The sequence below is a fragment of the Callospermophilus lateralis genome, chromosome 11 (assembly GCF_048772815.1).
Source record: "Callospermophilus lateralis isolate mCalLat2 chromosome 11, mCalLat2.hap1, whole genome shotgun sequence".
NCBI classification, from domain to species: Eukaryota; Metazoa; Chordata; class Mammalia; order Rodentia; family Sciuridae; genus Callospermophilus; species Callospermophilus lateralis.
The window spans coordinates 1061369-1080808 of record NC_135315.1 but is presented as its reverse complement, the minus strand read 5'-3'; the positions used below and the strand labels follow the sequence as shown (position 1 = coordinate 1080808).

General features: G+C 56.0%; 2 protein-coding genes across 3 annotated transcripts; both read right to left on the bottom strand.

The window, feature by feature from the left end:
• Positions 1–561: 561 nt before the first annotated feature.
• Positions 562–4818, bottom strand: Pycr1 (pyrroline-5-carboxylate reductase 1). Of its 2 annotated transcripts, XM_076870241.1 has the most exons (8): positions 4785–4818; positions 4343–4456; positions 4025–4095; positions 3240–3419; positions 2837–3058; positions 2551–2643; positions 2221–2384; positions 562–1437 (listed from the first exon to the last, which is right to left on the bottom strand). In XM_076870241.1, exons 2-8 carry the CDS (start codon positions 4407–4409, stop codon positions 1278–1280), a joined length of 957 nt encoding a protein of 318 aa, XP_076726356.1. In that variant the 5' UTR covers positions 4410–4456; positions 4785–4818; the 3' UTR covers positions 562–1277. The 2 variants fall into 2 exon arrangements, with proteins under 2 accessions (XP_076726356.1, XP_076726357.1); XM_076870242.1 differs by lacking the exon at positions 2837–3058.
• Positions 4819–6891: 2073 nt separating this feature from the next.
• Positions 6892–9360, bottom strand: Myadml2 (myeloid associated differentiation marker like 2). Its single transcript, XM_076870443.2, has one exon. It carries the CDS (start codon positions 9214–9216, stop codon positions 8293–8295), a length of 924 nt encoding a protein of 307 aa, XP_076726558.2. The 5' UTR covers positions 9217–9360; the 3' UTR covers positions 6892–8292.
• Between the last annotated feature and the right edge of the window lie 10080 nt (positions 9361–19440).

The following is a 19440-nucleotide window of genomic DNA, read 5'->3' as shown; positions in this document are numbered from 1 at the left end:
TGTAGGTGGGCCTCATCCAATCAGTTGAAGGCCTAAGTAACAGAAAAGACCAACCCTCTTCCAGGTAAGGGAGAATTTTTCCAACTCACAGTTTCAGATTTTCTCTACCATATTGATTTTTCCTGCCTGCCAGACTTTGAACTAGAACATCTACTTGTCCTGCCAATGCGTTAGGGTCTCCAACCTGCAAGCCCACCCCCTGTTATTTTAGGGTCTCTCTGTGTGTATTCTATCGGTTCCATTTCTGTAGCAAACTCCAATATGCCTTCCTTAAGGGTTTCTCATCAGGAACCTGGCCCTGCTGGCCACAGCTGGATGTAAGTCTCTGTCAGTGCCAGCTTCTAGGCAAGTCTGTAATGGAGGAGGCCCAGAAGCTCCCAGCCCTGTTTCTGGGGGCCTCAGCCTGGCTGCCTTGGGACTGCAGGGCTTGGGCCACGAGTTGCTGGCCCTCAGCATTAGACTCTTGGGTGCAGAGGCCTCCCTCACAAGTGGCAGTTAGAAGTCAGGGCACTGAGAGCTTTCAGAAACCCGTTTATTCAACCTAAAGGGTCGGGAGGGAAGTGATGCACCCCACCAGGCAGATCAGGAGTGTGATGGCCTGAGTGTGCTGGTGGTCACTGGAAGTTCAGCAGCTACCCAAGGAGTCCTCGAGGAAGAAGCTGGGCAGCTGGCCAAGACAACTTGGGTCCCTGACACCAGGCTCAAGACGCCCGCGATCCTCTGCCAGCACACAGGAGGGAGGGTGAGTGGGGAGTAGAAAAGGGCCCTTGGGTCTTTCTGTGTTAGGTGCTAGGAACGGAACCAGGGCCTTGCCATGCCAGGTGTTCTACCACTGACCTTTGCAAAAAGAAAGGGCAAGCCCACACCAGCTGACACTGGGGTTGAGGAGGGTGAAGACCTCAGGCTAGAGCTATATAAAAAGCTCCGGGTGTGAGGAGGTCAAAGAGCCCATCCCTGTTATGGGCTGAAGCCTGGGAACCATGGAGGCTCCCAGTGAAAGGTGATATGCCCCTCCCTGGCCACAACCCTGGCTGACCCAGACTGTGGGCAGATGCCCACTGAAGGGTTGGAGACCCCCCAGGACAAGAGCCTGGAGCCAGGAGAGCAAGAAGTGGAGAGAAAGGCTGGGCACGGTAGTAGGCACGTGCAGTCTGAGCACTTGGAGGCTCAGGTGGGAGGATCTATTGAATCCAATGACTCCAGGCCCAGGGTGGGCAAAGTAACAAGAGGAGGGAGGGAGGGAGGGAGGGAGGGAGAGCAGGTGGAGGCAGGGTGCATCATTCCTTGCCTGCCGAGGCCAGGTTGCGGGCCTGTGGCTTGGCAGGGCCAGAGGACAGAGAGGCCCCTGCAGGGGAGTCCAGCTTCACCTTGTCCAGAACAGTCTTCTTGATGGCAGCAGGTGAGACCTTCTCCTGGTCAGCCATGGTCTGCAGTTCCCTGGACAGGCAGCAAGGGTTGGGCTCAGGCCTCTGCCTCCTGCTGGAGGCCACAGCTCCTAGGGTCTGCCCACCTCAGTGGTGCTGTGCCATACGACCTGCCTTCCCTACACAGCTGCAGGGCTCCCACTGACCCCATTCAAGGTGGCTCAGGGTCACACATCTCTCTGTGGCATGCCTCAGTCCCTGAGCTCTCGCTACCTGACTGCAGGACTAGGCTCCTGCCACTCCTGTCTCCCCTGCAGTGCAGCCCTGCATGGGGCTTGCTGTCGGGCAGTGCCACTCAGTAGTCTGGGAGTTTGCACTAGCCAGTGGGCACTGTGGCCAGAAAGGTGCTGCCGACCACCCTGGAGACCTGGCTCCGCTCTGGACCAGCTCCAGAATCCCAGCAGTGTTCTTTCAACTCTCACCAAGCTTTCCTTGGGCCAGGACACTTATCTAACTCCCTTAATCCCCAGTCAGGGCAGGAGGGTGTTGAAGCCGGACCCCAGGGTTCTCTGACATGCCAGGCTGCCCTTCCAACCCAGTCCTCTGGCCATGTTGATGAAACTGCACAGGGAGGACAGTGCAGGCCTGGAGAAGCTTTCATCACAGGTAGATGCCCACAGGACTATGGAGGGGGGTGACGGGCACTTCAGACTGACACCAGGAAGCTCGGGGTTCCTTGTGTCCTGCCCAAGTCTAGGCCACAGCTCAATAAGTAATTTGCCCTGAGCTGCCCCTGTAAGGCCAAGGCTATAGTGTGCCGGAATGGGCAGCAGGACGAGGCAGTAGAGGTGCTCACCGTGTGCGGATGCAGGAGGCCTCCACAGCATTGATGAGCAGGGAGCGGAAGCCCCCACTCTCCAACACGTGCAGGGCGTGGATGGTGGCCCCACCGGGAGAGCAGACGTTGTCTTTGAGCTGGCCTGGGTGCTCTTCCGAGTCCAGTAGCATCCTGGCGGCTCCCTGCAGCCAGAGAGGTACTAATGGGGATGGGCCATCCCCCTGCCTCTGCAAGCACCGTCCCCAGCCACTCCGGCACAGTAATAGCAACTCCCCACCCATCTGCCCCTGTGTACGGTGTCAGAGCTGGCAATGAACCACCCTCACCAGAGGATCAGGAATCACTGACCAGAAGGGCTTGGGCCCCAAGGCGGACTGCCAGGCGCCTTGGAAGTCCCATTTTAACACCGCCATCAGCCAGGGCATCCAGGGCCGTGAATGCCTGCAAGGAGAAGGCACCCTGAGCCACTGTTCTGGCCTCTCTTCCTCTCCCTCTGTGGCCCAGAGCTCAGTGCAAGAGAGCACCAGTTCCCACAGCCATGAAGTTCCCCAAGGGAAGCAGGAGCAGAGGGTACCCCAGAACCCTAGGAACTCCCAACTCCCCCCAGTCACCACTCACTACTACCAGCCCTCACATAGGCAGGGCCACTGCCACTGAGCCCCGTGACAGCATCAATCAGGTCCTCCTCCACCTCTGTGCAGAAGCCCACGCTGCCTAGGAGCTGTTCCAGGAGCCTGCCATCCTCCACCTGGGCATGGGTGCCCGTGGCATATACGGTAACCCCCTCTCGCACCACAACTGGGGTGTTGGTCATGCACCGAATAACCTTGGGCGCTGGTCGAAATGCTGTCAGTTTCTGGAGAAGAAATGGGGTGTGTCGCCCTGGCCTTGGCCACCCATCCTCACCCCAGGTAGGCATAGGTATGGACATGCTGCCCTAGTGGAACATTTCCTGCCCACTCACAGAGCTCCTGTGTGCACTCCACCTCCCCACCCTCACCCCAGCAGGCCCCGTGAACCCAGCCCACAGCACCCACCTTCTCAATGGAGCTGATGGTAACACCAGCCGCACAGGACACCACAATGTGCCTGTCCTCAATGTCAGTGCCAATCTCATCCAGGATGAAGGGGATGATATGCGGCTTCACAGCCAGGAAGAGCACGTCACTGTGCCGCACAGTCTCCTTGTTGTGGGGTGTCAGGTTCACCCCTATCTTCTGCAGAAATGCAAGGCAACTCAGACTGCCCCAGAAGTTGTCCTCCCCTCTGCTTAACCCAGAGGCTGCTGGGCCAGTTACAGGCTGAGCTGAGGGCCCACAGCACAGAGCCTGGAACACCCTTAGCTGCCTTCTCACCCAGAAATGTAGGAAGCACTCTGTTCTTCAGCGAGTCCCCTTTGCAGACAGAAAAGGGACACTACATCCAAGCCACAACCCCAACCCCCTCCCCCATCTCAGGATGCAGCCTCCAGAGATGCCTGCTCTTCAGGTATGGGTAACAGTCTCAAGTTGAAAGCTTGCCTGCCCTTAGATCTGGAATCCTGACTCAGAGGTGACAAACTGAAGCTGGATTCAGCCCCAGGTGTGTCTTGTCTGGCCTTCTGCTATGGCCCCATCTGCCTGACTCCCAGAGGCTCCCTGTGAGCACTGCTCCCACCAGCCTGCATACCACCAGCAATGGAAGCCATAGGCAGGGCCAGGAGGCAGGACCTGGAGACACACCTGCCCAGGCCCAGCCCCTGTCAGGGCTGCCCAACACCCAGTCCCAGACACTGACTCTCTAGGAACCCAGCCTTCCTGCCTACCCTCTGCCCTGTACCTACCCTGAGGGCAGAAACTGTGGCCAGGTCCATGTCTGGGGAACTGGCCATTATCTTGTGGGCAGCCAGGATACCTGGGGTGGGCAAGACAAGTTTTTCTCCCTCAAGGCCAATTCCAGCCTCTCTCTCCCACCTTTGGGGGAAAGAAGCTGCAGAGAAATCCCACCCTCAGGATAAAAGAGGAACCCCAAACATATGGAAGCTTCCAATCCCTCAGGACTCAAGCCATGTAACTCAGACCCCCACCTTCAGCCCCAGCCCTACCCAGGGTAAGGGGGCCCAACCTCATCCACTTGGTCCCTTCTTGACCCCAGAGTCTACCTGCTGATGTGAAGCCCTTGGCTAGAGCGAAGGCCAGCTGGCCAGCCCCGATGAAGCCCACGCTCATGATGCCTGGAGGCCGGAAGCCCGAAGCCCTCACAGCTGGTTTCGGCTCTGCAGGGCAGGATGGAGAGCTGGAAGTTAGGGGTCAGCACCAGGACTGGCCACTCCTCAGGCGGCCAGGCGCCCCCCTACCTCCTAACCCAGCCAGCCTAACCAGATGTTGCCCATCCGTCCCGCTCAGTAACTGTCCCAGCTCCCCCCGCCCATAACAACGCAGTCCCCGGCCCGCTGTCGAGGGTCGCGAGCCCTCTGGACGAGCCAGGGAGCCGCCGGGAATGAGAGAGGACCGGGAGAGAACCCAGCGCCAGGAGGCGCTCCGCGTCCGAGCCCCCGCCAGCCCGCGCCCCAGCAGCAGAACGTCCGCGGCACCCCCGCCCACCTAAACCCGCGCAGGCTGTCCCGCCGCCGCGCCGCGCCCGCCACGCGGCACCCGCGCCCCGGCCCCGCCCCCTCTGCCCCAGCCAATCCTCGGTGCAGCCGCCGCGCGCCGGCCAATCGGGAGCGGCGACCAAGCCTGGGGTGTTGCATCATTCCGGAGGCCGGCCGGTCGGCCCCGCCCCACTCCGGCCGCCGGGGGTGGGAGGCGCTAGCGCTTCCAGGCAGCGGCCGGGAGACCCCTCCGGGTGGGTGTCTCCTCGGTAGAGCTTTCTCGCAGACCGCCCTTGGAAGCTGGCCACTCTGTGGTCACAGGCCTCTACACACACTCCGAACAGGTGGTGTTCAACTCGTAAATTGGGGAGGACGATCCTGTAGTGCCCCAGCTCCCCAAGTTCCTGCAACTTTTAGGCCCTGGGTTTTAGGGAGAACAGGACTGTAGTCATCCTTCCCGCGCCCCAGGGCATGCCCAGGACCTATTTCCCTGTGTTGGGGCTACAGGGTAATCTAGGACCATGGCGTAGTGGAAGTGATCACCACAACAACCCATCCCCCCACCGAGGGCAGAGGTGTCCTGTATCATTTTTTTTTTTCTGTTCTGTGTCTTAAATGAGGACCAGCTGTGGGCCAGGTGCCGTGGCAACGCCGGTGATTCCAGTGGCTCTGGAGGCTGAGGCAGGAGGATCACCAGAGTTCAAAAGTTTAAAGCCAACCTCAGCAATTTAACGAGGCCCTGTGCGATTTAGTGAGATCCTGTCTCTAAATAAAATATTTAAAAAAGGACTGGGGATGTGGCTCAGTGGTCAGGCACCTCGGGGTTCCATTCCGGATTACCAAACACCCCCCCCCCCAAAAAAAAAAAAAAAAAAAAAAGGTGAGGACAAGCTGCTTCAGAAAATATCCTGAGAATGATCAAGAGGTGTTTGTCCTCCAGGCCTGGCTGCAAACTCTGGCATCCTGTCCCCCGGTTTCCTTCTCCTTGACATTTAGCTGTTACCACCAACACCAGGGCCCTGTTTGGCAGGGAAGAGCCTGGTCTTTGCACTCCAAGGGAGGGCCTGGGTGAGGTGGGTTTCCACAGTCAGCTCAGACCCTGACAGGAAGCCAGGTCTGCTCCACACCCTAGAGCAGAGCTCCCGGTGTCCAGGTCACTCTTCTCCAAGTGGTAACAACACATCTCACTCTTTCCTGAAAACAAAGCAAAGACCATCCTCTGGTCCAGGGAGTGACCGTGCAGGACCAGCCCTGAGACGAGCTTCCCAAAGCCCTTCTCCCAGGCCCCCCCTCTGCCTTACCTCAGGATCTCTGAGATTCGGGGGGTGGGGGCGGGGGGGGGGGGCAGAAAGCCACTGGGCCAGTGAGGAGACTGGGGGCTTGGTGACAGGTGCTTGTTTCAAAGCTTTGTCTATCGGAGGGAGGAAAGAAGAAAGCAGGGTCCCTCCTGGATCATGTCCAGCCCTCCCCTGAGAGTCTGGATGGACGTGGCCCACCTGCTCCTCTGTTATCGGGTGACGTGACCTCCTGACCCCAGCCTTCTCAGCAGCTGTCTACCTGCCCTTGGGGATCTGCTCTTGAGCCCTAAGCACCACCCCCTCCAAGTAGAAGACATTGGTCCAGACCCAGTTTGTTGACTGACTCCAGGGTACCCTCTCCAGTCAGCCAGCCAAGGCCCCTTGGCTTACGTGGTACCACAGGACCATCGGGGCCTGCCTGGGGGCTGCTCAGAAGCTGTCAGAAAGGGCTATCCAGAAAGGGCAGCAGCCCCTCTGCCCATGCCCCAAGTCTCAGAGACTCCCAGGAGGAGGTGTGGGATGAGTGCCAAGGCCTCTAGGAAGGAGGGGGCTGAGCTGACCCTCCTTCTCCCCACTGGCCCATCTGAGCCCTCCTGGACTGTCACCCACCAAGGAGGAGAGCACTGCCTGTCCCTTTCATGGAGCCCAGTTCCTCAGGAGATGAGGCCCAGCCTTCCCTGCACTCCAGAGCCCAGGGTGCTCCTAGGGCCACGTCTTCCTTCAGCCAGGCCCCAGTGCAGACCCTCCTCCCAGGGTATGCAGGGAGTCCAGGAGCTGTAACTGGGCACAGCCCCTCAGAAAAGAAGGCTTAGCCACAGCTGGGGTGCAAATGAATCTCCTTTTATTTACTGCTAGGGTCCTGGGAACAGCCCTGAGCTGAGGGACTGACAAGCTGCTGCACACATGCTCCTGCTCTGGTGGCCGGTGGCCTGCCCTGGGCTGGGCTCTTGTGCAGGAGAAGCTGGCTGGAGCGTGGAGGATGTTGGTGCCAGTGGGCCCTGATGGTCAGGAGCAGCAGGCAGCTAGATGCCTGGTGCCCAGGCTCCATGTTCTAGCGACTGCCCCGGGCCGGGCCCTTACCCTGTGTCAGGACTGCCCACCAGGCCAGCCTCCCGCAGGAGTCTCTACAGAAGCTGCTACGTCACAGCCCATGGTGGGCATTGGGCAGGGCCTCCATCACTGGGAACCCAACACCTTGGCACTTGCTCCTGGTGGTGCTGCCAGCTCAGCAGGCCCTTCCAGGCCACCAGCACCATCTCCAGCCACTGAGCTCTGGAAGGCAGCCCTGGGTGGCCATAGCACCGTCCTCACTTGGCTTCCAGTGGCTGTGGCCACCGGGAGGCTCCCCAGAGACCAGTGAAGCAAGGTCCTGATTTCTGGGCTCCTTCTCTGTGAGCTGGTGCAGTGTCCAGCAGAGCTCCCTTCGCAGGGTTCTGGGAAATGCCCCTTCAAAGGCGGAGGAGGTTTCAGTCGACTCCATGGGCCTGACTCTGGTGCTCCTGGGCTTGTGTGTGACCCTTCCCACACCTCTGGAAATCGTCCACTTTCTAACATGTTACCCAGTGTGAGTGCCATGTCCAGACGCTGAAGGACATGCTGGTCCACCTCTGGAGTCCATTTAGCCTGCGTGTCCCCACCTATAAAATGGGTCACAGCAGCACCTGCTCCAAGGTTTCCCACATTACAGTGGTCAGTATTGGACCCAGGGAGGACTGGGAAATGGAGAGAGAGAGAGAAACACAGAGACGGAGATAGATTAGAAACAGACGGAGGGGCTGGGGATGTGGCTCAAGCGGTAGCGCGCTCGCCTGGCATGTGTGCGGCCCGGGTTCGATCCTCAGCACTACATACAAACAAAGATGTTGTGTCCGCCAAAAACTAAAAAAATAAATAATAAAATTCTCTTTCTCTCTCTCTCTCTCTCTTTAAAAAAAAAAAGAAAGAAAGAAAGAAAGAAACAGACGGAGACCGGAAGAGATGGGAAGAGAGCTGCCCTGTCTTCCTGCTCAGGGCCTCTGCCCCCACCCTTCCTCGGACCCCATCCAACCCAACCTCAGAGTGGCGCCAGAAGTCCAGGAGCATCCTCTGCCCGTTGCGTGCGTCTACTCCAAGCCCTCAGACTCCCTCCTGCTCGCCCTCACGTCTGTTCACCTGGGTCACCCACGCATGCCTGTAACCCCCAGCCAGAGAGTAGAGGTGGGCCAGTGGCCACTTGCCAGGCTACAGGGTGGGCACGAAGCGGATCCTCTGGGAGTAGGCAAGGTCGACGATGTAGAGGAGCAGATTGACGTAGGTGAAGATGGCTACCACCAGCTGGCTGTCCCAGGGGCAGCTGCCGCGGGGGCAATCGGGGGGCCTCCTGGGCTCCCCGTACTTGGGATCAAAACAGAAGACGGGCCAGATCACAGCGGCGCTGAGGTACAGGAGCACAGCCAAGAAGGTGTACACCACCACCAGGCGGTCGAAGGGGCAGCCCAGGCCCCCCGTGTGGCCCATCACACTCAGAGCCACCACGGCCACTGTGGCCAGGAAGCACAAGCTATAGACAGCCACACACCACTGGGTGGCCATGTAGCGCCCATAGCGGCTGTCATGGACCAGTGCCCCAAAGATGATGCAGGCCACAAAGGCCTGGACGATCTTGAGAAGCCCTGACACTGTGGCCATGTAGCTGGCCACCTGGCCAGGCCGGGCCCGTGTTAGGGCCACCTCCGCTGCGTAGGCCAGGAAGAGGAGCCCAGCAAAGACGCTGGCCGCCAGACGGAAGTCCCTAGCTGCGCAGCCAGCAGGCTCAGGTGGACACTCCAGCCGGGTGAAGTACAGTGGGTAGACGACGGCAGCCGTGGCACACAGCAGCGTGGCCAGCATGGCGAAGGCCGCTGTGAAGTTGCCCCAGGAGAGGCGGAGACAACCGTGGAGCTGTGTGAACTCACAGGCCACCACCAGGAGTGACACTGCGAAGCAGAAGCCCCAGGCAGCCATGCAGAAGGTGCCCTGGACGCCCGCAAAGCCGCCCCGGTGGGCAACCAGGCTGAAGGTGGTGCAGCCAAAGGCCAGCTGCAGTACCCGGGCTGTGCCCACTGGGGATGTCACAGCACCCAGGTGCAGGTATGCACCCCCCGGGGGCTCCATGGTGCTCCCCATCTGGCCAGCCACCTCCTGGCTTCACGCAGTGCCCCACGGCCCTGGGGTTCCTGATGGCCTGGGGGCCCTCTGTCCTCTGCAGTAGTGGCAGGTGCCGGCAGCCTGCAGCAGCGGTGACGATGGTGACATTGCAGCAGGGCAGCCTCTCTGCCGCCTGAGTGGTGAGTGCCCTCCCTGCAGCTATAAATAGACAACCTCCATCAGAGCCCCGGAATAGCAGCCTCTGTGCCTGTCCATGTCCAGGAGGAGTATCTGACCCCTTCGTCCCACGCAGATTCTCTGCTGGGACATTAACCCCTGGGCTGCCTGAGCCCTGCATCCTTCAGTCCGGTCAGGGACAGGACGGGTGGGGAGAATGCAGAGAGCATGGGGCTCCCCCTCCACCCAGCCCCAGCAGCCTCCAGAGCCAGCTCTGGGGGAGGGGCACAGGAGGTGGGAGGACCTGGGGGCTCCCTTCTTGTCACTCACCCCACCCCTCCCAGACAGTGCCTCTAGTTCTGCTGGGTTTCAGAACCCTGTTGTCCTTGTCCCTGGAGCTCTGGGGAAGGGGAGTGAAGTGTGGAGACCCCAGGCCACTTGTCAAGAGTCCATCCTCGTTCTGGCCATGATCTCCAGCCTGGCCCTGGTGGTGCTGGGCTGGGGAGGTGGGAGGGTGGGTTTTTAGTTTTTATCTGGAGGTGGCCTCCGGAAGCCTCTGTCCTTCTTAGGCATGGAAACACCTAGAAAATAGATCTGCACTGTTGCTTTGGTTTTTTGTCTTCGGTGCTGGGGATTGAACCCTCAGGGGCTTTTACCCCTGAGCTACATTCCTAGTGCTATTTATTCAGTCAGTTTTAACTAAGGACTGACCCTGGTGTTCAGCCACTGAGCCTCGACCCCAGCCATTTGTTCTATTTTGTTTTATTTCATTTCATGTTGATGCGGGGCGTTGCTGAGTAGCCCAGGCTGACTGGGAATCGCAGCCCTCCTCCCTCAGCCTCCAGAGTCGCTGGGATTACAGGAGCGCTGCTTGTTTTATGTTATTTATTGTTTGTTTATTTATTTTGAGACAGGATCTGGCTGTGTTGCCCTCAAACTTCTGGGCTCAAGTGTTCCTCCTGCCTCAGCCTCTGGAGCAGCTGAGACTACAGGTGGGCACCATTGTACCTGGCTAACTTCCCCTATACCCAGAAGTACTGAGGATTGAACTCAGGGGCACTTTGCCACTGAGCTACATCCCCAGCCCTTTTATATGTTTTATTTAGACACTGGATCTTGCTGGGTTGCTAAATGCCTTACTAAGTTGTTGAAGCCGGCTTTGAACTCATGATCCTCCTGCCTCAGCCTCCGAATCGCTAAGATTACAGGTGTGCATCACCATACCTTTTTTTTTTTTTTTAATATTTTTTAGTTGTCAATGAATCTTCCATTTTTATATTTATATGTGATGCTGAGGATCGAACCCTGGCAGGGCCTCCTATATGCCAGGCAAGTGCTATACCACTGAGCTACAATTCCAGCCCTCCATTTTTTTTTTTAATTTTAGTTATTTTTGTATTTGTTGATGGACCTTTATTTTATGTATTTATGTGCGGTGCTGAACCCAGGGCCTCACACATGCTCAGCAAGTGCTCCACCCCTGAGCCCCAGCCCAGCCCACGCCCTCCATTTTTAAAAAATACGTATTTTCCAGTTGTAGATGGACACAATACCTTGATTTGATTTATTTACTTTTATGTGGTGCTGAGGATCGCATGTGCTATTCGAGCACTCTACTGCTGAGCCATAGCCCCAGCCCCATGCCCTCCATTTTTAAACTGAGTTCTGTGTGTTTGTTTTTGGTGCTGTGGATTGACTTCAGCACCTTGTACATGCCATGATCACGCACCCTCTCACTCAACTATGACTCCAACTCCATGCTGAAATTTTAATGCATCATGAAATGTTTCTGAAATGGTAAGCAAATTCTGATTGTAAAGCTAGTAGATGCTCAGACCCAGTCAGTAAAGAAAAGAGAAAGAAGGAAGCATTACCTAAAATTCCACTGGATCAAACCCCTGTTAAAATGTCATGGTGTTGGCCCCGGGGAGGTGGCTCAGTGAAGAGCACTTGCCTAGCACGGGTGAGGCCCTGGGTGCCAATGCACACACACACACACACACACACACACACACACAAAGAATGTCCAGGGCTGGGTTGTGGCTCGGTGGTAGAGCACTTGACTAGCATGTGTGAGGCACTGGATTCGATCCAAGGCACCACATAAAAATAAACAAATGACATAAAGGTATTGTGTCCATCTACAACTAAAAAAAAATACTAAAAAACGGACCAGGGATATAGCTCAGTTGGTGGAGTGACTGCTTCACAAGCACAAGGCCCTGGGTTCAATCCCCAGCACCACACACACACACACACACACACACACACGAATGTCCTGGTGTATCTTCATAGATGTTCCCTCAACTTGTAGTCAGAAAAACTTCAGATCTGGGGAAGAGTTGCAAGAGTGTGACCAACACAGTGCCTCCTTCCCCCAGAGTCGAGGATTTTCTTGGTGTGTGTGCACGCCCAGGAACTGGTCATGGTGTGCCCTGTCTGCACCTCCATTAGTCAGTTAATCAATCAGCTCTAGTTCTAGATGTGACAGTGTGGCCCTAGCCACTTCCATAGTGGCTCCTCAGAGCAAGGCCGTTTTCCTAGAGAAGCGCGACATAGCGACGGTGTCCGGATACGCGTCCCCACCTGTCCTTGGAATACAGATCTGACCAGGGGATGCCCTGGGGTGGCCATCCCGGCCTTCGCCACTCTTTACTCTGGAGCCGTCCTTCTTTGGGTGTCGTCACACTGACCTTTGCAGGGCTGTCACTGACTAGCCTTCAGAAGGAGTGCTGTCTGCCTGTTTCCTCCTGGTTGGGCTCCAAGCTGAATGCTTGTGGCAGAAAAACCCGGCAGGGGACATCCCATGTGACGGTTCACCCAGAGCCTGTGAAGGTCAGCCGTCTGGTTGGGGCCCCCACTTAGGTGTCCACTTGATCCCCAGCGGCCTTCCCCAGGGGTCTTGGCGTCTGTTGATGCTTCTCAAGGACAACGTTCTCCTGGAGCTCACCCTGCTCCTCCGCTCCAGGGTGTCCCTGGGGACCCTTCCACAGGAGTTCCTGCAACACGAAGAAACACCTCCTGGGATGACAGGTGCGGGCCGTAGCGTCTGGCACCAGCCACTGTTTGTGCAGGGACCACAGAGCTGATCCCCGCAGCCCATCTCTTCCTCTCAGTTTTGCCAAAGAAGCAGCAAGTGTCCGACTTCAGATCTCTTCACTGCCGAGAGGTGGCACCACATTGGTCCCGTGGTTACCGATGATCCCAACCTTCTTATTTATTTATTTACCTTTTTGGTACTGGGGATTGAAACCAGGGGTGCTCGACCACTGAGCCACAGCCACAGCCCTTTTAGAAATATTTTTTTTTGGACCCAGGGTCTTGCTGAGTTGTTTCAGGCCTCGCTAAGTTGCTGAAGCTGGCTTTGAACTCAAGATCCTCCTGCCTCAGCCTCTTAAGCTGCCAGGCAATCTCAACCTTCCTGGTGTCACCACCCCTTAGGTCCAACCCCAGAGCCAAAGCCTCTGCTCCTACCCTTGGCCTCTACTTCTGTCCGCCCACATCTGCCACCAATGAGCAGCTGGCTGTGGCACCTGAGGCACTGGGCACTTCGGGGAAACCTAGCCTCAGCACTGCCAGGGCCTATGGTGTCCCCAGGGGCATCAGGCTGGCCTGCACAAATGGGCAACAGAGGTCTCAGCCAAGGGAAGACCATCCTGGGAGCCCTGCTGGGCACCTCAGAGTGACCAGCGGACTCTGAGTTCTGAGTGAAAGTGACCCTGGGAGCCACCATAGCAGTCCCAGAGTCAGCAGCTGTGACAGCCTGCAGCCCCAGAGCCGTGGGCGGGCTCCCTGCCAGCCCTCCAGGCCCACCTCAGCCTGCAGGGACCCGGCCAGGAGAAGGCTGTGTGCTCCAGGGGCTGCACTGGGCTAGGGAGGAAGAGGGGATGTCAGATGCCAGGAGGCCCCGTGGGCTGGAGTCTGGGGAGGGCGGTGCCACCCCAAGAGGTCTCCTTATCACCCTTCTGCACACGCGGATGCTGAGGCTGTTTAGCCCTGGCATCCAGCCACCACCCCACCCTCTGTCCCCCAGCAGCTCTCCCCAAGACCTTGGGAAGCACCCGGGTCGGTGGGCCAGCCAGCCTCGGTGTCTACCTCAGTGTGTGGCTTTTCCTGACCCACCCCACCAAGGTGATGGCTATGCACAAGTGACCCCTCTGCTGGGTGAGGCTGGGCTCCCTCCTGCCACTCTGTTCCCCCACCTCTTCTTGCCTGTGGATGGGGGTCAAGCCTCCATGTTTTCACATAAAGATGAGAAATGAAGTGTCCAGAGGAGCAGAGGACGGGTGTAGGCACAGCCACCGCCCCAGCCCTGGTTGCTGTCTCCCTTCTTATTATCAGCTCCTTCCCAGAGGAGAGGCCTTCGGGGGCTGTGTGAGAAGAGATGGGAACAGAATCTACCTCCTCTTCCAGCCACTGGGCTCCCAGCCACCTTCCCAAGGCCGACCCCTGAGACCCTCATGCAGCACCTAGCTTGGTGGGAGTCCAAGGCCGAAGGGTGGCTTTGGCCAGCAGGCTCATATAGGGAGATCCCTGTCTGAACAAAAGTGCTGTGTGCTCTGCTGCCGGGACTGTGCCCCCCACAGTGGGGCTTCTGTCTCTAGTGTGGCAGCCCCTGGTCTTCACCCCTTGACCCTGTTACCCACCGACTTGCTCAGCACCCTGGGCTGGGAAGCAGACAGGGCAGCTGATCCAAGGCTGGCCCAGAAAACCCAGAGCAGCTCCAAACACGGGCTGTGCCTCAAATCCCAGACACCAGGGCCCCAGCAGTCAGCCGGCCACCATCTGCCTGGACTCACAACAGCAGAGGCATCACCTGCTCCTCAGGGGTGGAAACAAAGGGAAAAGTTTCCGCAGCAAGGGAGCTGCAGGCCACCCAGAGGCTCAGCAGTGTGTGGGGTGCCCTGACCTCGGTGCCACAGTGCGGGCTGGCAGGCGCCCTAGGGTCACATTGCAGACGATAGAGGACAGGCCTGAGGGGTCGTGGGAGGAGCCTGCACAGGCACTGTGTGGGTGACACCTTTCACTGTTACAACAAGAGGCCATGTGGGTGGGTAGGCCTCAGAGACAGGGAGGGGCTGGGCGAGCCCCCAAAATGTCCCCTGCAGCTACTTCTAAGAGGGAATGCGCTGTCGAGAGCTGCCACACAGGAACAAGCACCCCTTGGCCCCGAGTGATGGGAATGTGGCGATGTGGAGAGCCAGCCGTGGGCTGAGTGCGTGGACTCTGGGCACTGGGCGCACAGGGTGGGCTGAGTGCGTGGACTCTGGGCACTGGGCGCACAGGGTGGGCTGAGTGCGTGGACTCTGGGCACTGGGCGCACAGGGTGGGCTGAACTCATGTGGCCCCTCTGTTTGGGCAGGCCTCACTCTGCCATGACCCCCACACAGCTCCTGAGATGGGCATGGCCTTCCTAGATGTCAGTCAACCTGCTGACAGCAGACGTCAGGAAGCTAGACTCACCCCCTTAACCTGACCCCCTGCCTCATTGAATGGCCTCTCCCCAATAAAAGGGTTCAGCACTTCTCCTCTCTCTCTCTGTCTTTCTAGGGACCCCTAGGGTCAGAGGAGCCGTCACAGGACCCAAAGAAAAAGGTATCTATTTCTGTCTCTGTGTGGTTATGTGGTGCAGCCCAGTTCACCTGGAGTGACCCCGAGTGTTTAGTTGTGAAATGAGACAGTACTCAGCGCCTCTGCTTGTTCTTTGGACTTTAAAAAAATTTTTTTTCCAAAATAAATCAAATATTTTCTAAACTACTATAAAGAAGACTAGTTTTAAAAATTGTCAACTATAAAAAATTGTCATGCTTTAAAACTTAAAAGCTAATGCATATTCTTGTATGAACAAAAAAAAAGTTTCCTTTAAAAAATTTGTGCTTTAAAATATTTTCTTTGTACTTGTAGATGGACAGAATGCCTTTGTTTTGTTTATTTTTATGCAATGCTGAGGATCAAACCCAATGCCTCACACACACTAGGCAAGCGCTCTGCCACTGAACTATAGCCCCAGACCCAAAATTTGCTTTTACAAAAATTTAAGTTTCTTTTTGTCTTCTCATTCTCCTTCTATTTTTCCTTTGTGCCAGGAATTCAACATTCAACCCAGGGCTGCTTTACCACTGAGCCACATCCGCAGTCCATTTTTTAATTTTTGAATCAGGGTATTGCTAAGTTGCTAGGCTGGACTGGAACTTGCGATCCTCCTGCCTCAGCCTCCTGAGTGGCTGGAAATACAGGCATGTGCCACTGTACTCAGAGTTTCTTTTTTTTAGAACTATTTTATTTTGTGGTCCTGAGAATTGAACCCAAATGCTCTAATACTGAGCCACATCCCCAGCTGTTTTTATTTTATTTTATTTTTTTAATATATATATATTTTTTTAGGTGTAGATGGACACAACACAATGCCTGTATTTTTATGTGGTGCTAAGGATCAAACCCAGGTCCTACCCACACTCTGTGCTGAGCCACAATCCCAGCCCTTTTTTTAAATTTTATTTTGAGACAGGATCTTGCTAAGTTGCCCAGGGTGGCCTTGAACTTGTGAACTTCCTGCCTTGGCCTCCCGAGTCTCTGGGATCATACCACCCAGCAATATATTATTCTTTTCTCTCATTCTAATTAACATTTTCACTAAGTGAATCTTTCCCTGTGATTGCATAGTGCCCTACCTTGCTCTAGGCATTGAGAAACAGACGTGGAGAAAGGAGTCAAAAATCCTCATAACTTGGGCCATAAAAGAGGCGATCGTGGACTGCAATGTGTTGCATAGAGACTCCTGTATGAGATGAGAACATGGGGCCACTCTGAGGAGGTGACAACAGGACTGTGAGCTCAGGGAGAAGGCCGGCCCAGGTAAGTGTTAGGCAGAGTGATCAGCAGGTGCCAGGGTGTGGCAGACAGAAAGGCCTGGTGTGGGGGACCAAAAGGGACCGAAAGGTCTGGAAGCAGGGATGATATAAGAGGAGAGGGAAAGCTGGGTGTGGTAGCACAAGCCTGTAATCCTAGCAACTTGGGAGGCTGAGGCAGGAGGATCACAAGTTGGAGGTCACCCTGGGCAATTTTGTAGGATTCTATCTCAAAAAATCACAAGGGCTGGAATGGGCTGGGGTTGTAACTTAGTGGCAGAGCACTTGCCTGGCACATGTGAGGCACTGGGTTTTATTCTCAGCACCACACAAAAATAAAAAAATAAATAAAATAAAGGCATGGTGTCCATCTGCAATTTTTTTTTTTTTTTTTTAAAGGTCGGGGGTGGTAACTCACTGGTAAAGTGCCAGGTTTGGTCCCCAGGGAAAGAAAGAAGAAAGGAAGAAACAAAAGCAGAAACCCAGCTCTGTCCTTCAAGAGCTTTACTTTAAAAAACAGAAGTTCACTTCTCAGTGGCAGTTGAACACACACCTTTATTTTTACTTTCTTGTTTTTATGTGGTGCTGAGGATGGAACCCGGCGCCTTGCACGTGCTAGGTGGCGCTCTACCACTGAGCCACAACCCAGCCCCAAGAGCTTTACTTTTCTATTCTTTCTTTTTTTTCCTGTGCTGGTGGCCAAACCCCGGCCCTTGCTCACGCCAGGCGAGTCCTCGGCCACTGGCACCCCAGCCCTGTTGGCTCTTTTTCAGTGTGGGGCTGAAATGTATCATGGATGTCAACGTGGAGCTCAGATCCCACCGTCGGGCTCCTGAACAGTGAAGGTGCGGCTCTGGCCATTCCTGGTGGAGAGGGGAGGCCCAGGTGTGGGTGCCTGTCCTGAGTGTTGCTGCTCCTACAGAAAGTGTGAGACCCCAGCATGTCTAGAAGGGCTGAGCGGTGAGTGCAGAGGGGCCCTGTGCCACGGGTGGCTTCAGTGAACAGCGTGGGTTTCCAGGGGTGGCTCTCGGCAGCGCCCTCTGTCCTCGCAGGCTGGGGTTCCTTGTGTCTCTGGTCCTGGCAGCAAAGCCCAGCACAGACTCACCCCCAGTCCAAGGTGAGCCTGACGTAGTCCTTGTTCACCACAGTCGTGCAGAGAAAGGGTTTATTCATCGGGGAAAATCCCTCTGGGCCTGACCCACAGAGCTGTCTTGGATGCCTTTGGGTCCCCACAGCAGGAACAATGCCGAAGCTGCTGCCTCCCTCCCTCTCTGCACAGACAGGCAGCACCTCCCATGACCCAGCCCAGATCTGACAGCAGCATGGCAGGCCCCACCTTCTGAACGTCTCCCCAGCCAAGGTGGCACCCCAGCCCCACGGGTCCCCCCAGCCTCCTCTGCTGCCCAGGCTCCTTCATGGAGAGAGCGGTCCAAAGCCCACCCAGGAGGCCTGAGGACAAGGCTCACAGCTACCCCTGGGTGTGTGTTCTCCCATCCCCAGCCTAGGGTCTCTGCAAACCTACTGTGCTGTCTCCTCTGGCTGCTGGGACTCCATGGATTTCTGCAGGAAACCATGCAGGGTGGTCCACGGAGGAGACCTGAGGAAGTGGACTTTGGTGACGAAAGGCCCACATGGGTCAGGGCAAGGCCTCAGTGTGCTTTGGCCGGACTTAGCAGGGCTACATCTGCCAGGGCAACACTAGCAGCTGTGGTCCTACTCAGTGCTTCTCAGAGTCAGGGTTGTCTTGAATTGTTGGCATAGTTAGACCCCTAAGAAGGTCAGGGTCCACATGGCTGTCCCCACTTTTGGAATGGAGCTGTAGGTTCCTGATGTGTGTGGTTGGGAGCCAGATACAGAGCTCAGGCTGAGCTGTCTCAGGGCCTCTCTAGAGCTTAGGATAGAACCCGCCCGGCAGGAAGTAGGAGCACTGACACCTGGATTCACATAGATGGCTTTGCTCAGTGAATTCAGCCCATGAGGCCCAAGGTCAGTGTTGCTACCACCAACCGTGGCACCATCAAAACCCCTCCCTAGGGCTGGGTCGTGGCTCAGTGGCAGAACGCTTGCCTCGTACAGGTAAGGCACTGGGTTCCATCCTCAGCACCACATAAAACCCAACAAACAAATAAACAAACTCTCCTCCCTAGGTAGGTGCAGTGGCCCACACCTGTAATCCCAGCAGCTCGGGAGGCTGAGGCCAGAGGATCACGCATTCAAAGCCAGCCTCAGCAACTTAGGCCCTATCTATAAATAAAACAAAAACAGGCTGGAGTGTGGCTTGGTGTTCAAGTCCAAGTTCAGTCCCCAGGGCCAGAATAGAAATAAAAAAATCTCTCTTCTCTGCCCATGTCCCAACAATCCTGCTCCTGTGGTTAACGTAAGTGACTGCTTGCCCACACACTAAGCAATGTAGACACAAAGCTGTTCACACGTGTCCTTTGCACACAGTGAGCGTGTAAGACACAAAGCCTGTTGTAGGACCAGGAACATCTCCCAACTGAAGCTGTCCTTGTGTCCAAGATAGTGAGGGGTGGAAACAGCCAGAACAGAAAATGCATGTATTTGCTCTTGGAAGTGAAGCTAGGTGGGGAGGGGGCGAGTTCACCCTCACAGTTTTGTACCTTTCAAATTTTTAGCTATATGACTGAGTGACATAGTGAAAAATATGTAAAAATGCAGAAACTTCTAAGAAAATGTTAGCTGGGTAGGGAATGGTACTTCTGCAGTGGTATGTTTTCAAACTAGACAAAGCTGGCCTTGCACAACACTGAATGTGCTGATGCCATCGTCACTGTGAAAAAGCTCGTGCTATTTACTCATTTTTGTACTGGGGATTGAGCCCAGGAACACTGTATCACTGAGCTGCACCCCCCGCCCTAGTCCTTTTGAGACAGGGTTTTTTAAGCTGCCCAAGCGGGCCTCAAACTTGGGCTCCTCTTGCCTCAGCCTCCCAAGTCACTGGATCACAGGCATGTGCCCCCGGGCCTGGCCGATGTTATTTTCTTACTGTGGGAGGAGCCACTCTGAGTGACCCACACCTTCCAGTCCTGGAGCAAGAAGCTCTGTCCAGTCACTACGTTTGTGGTGACTTGGGCCTTGTCTCAGCTTGGGTAAAGGCACGTCTTCAGGTGTAGACGTCATCCTCAGGGTGGAGTCACACTCACCTGACCCTGGTAACCCTGCCCCTTCTGACCTCTTTTGGATGAAATTTTCTAAGAACAAGAGTCCCCCCAATAAA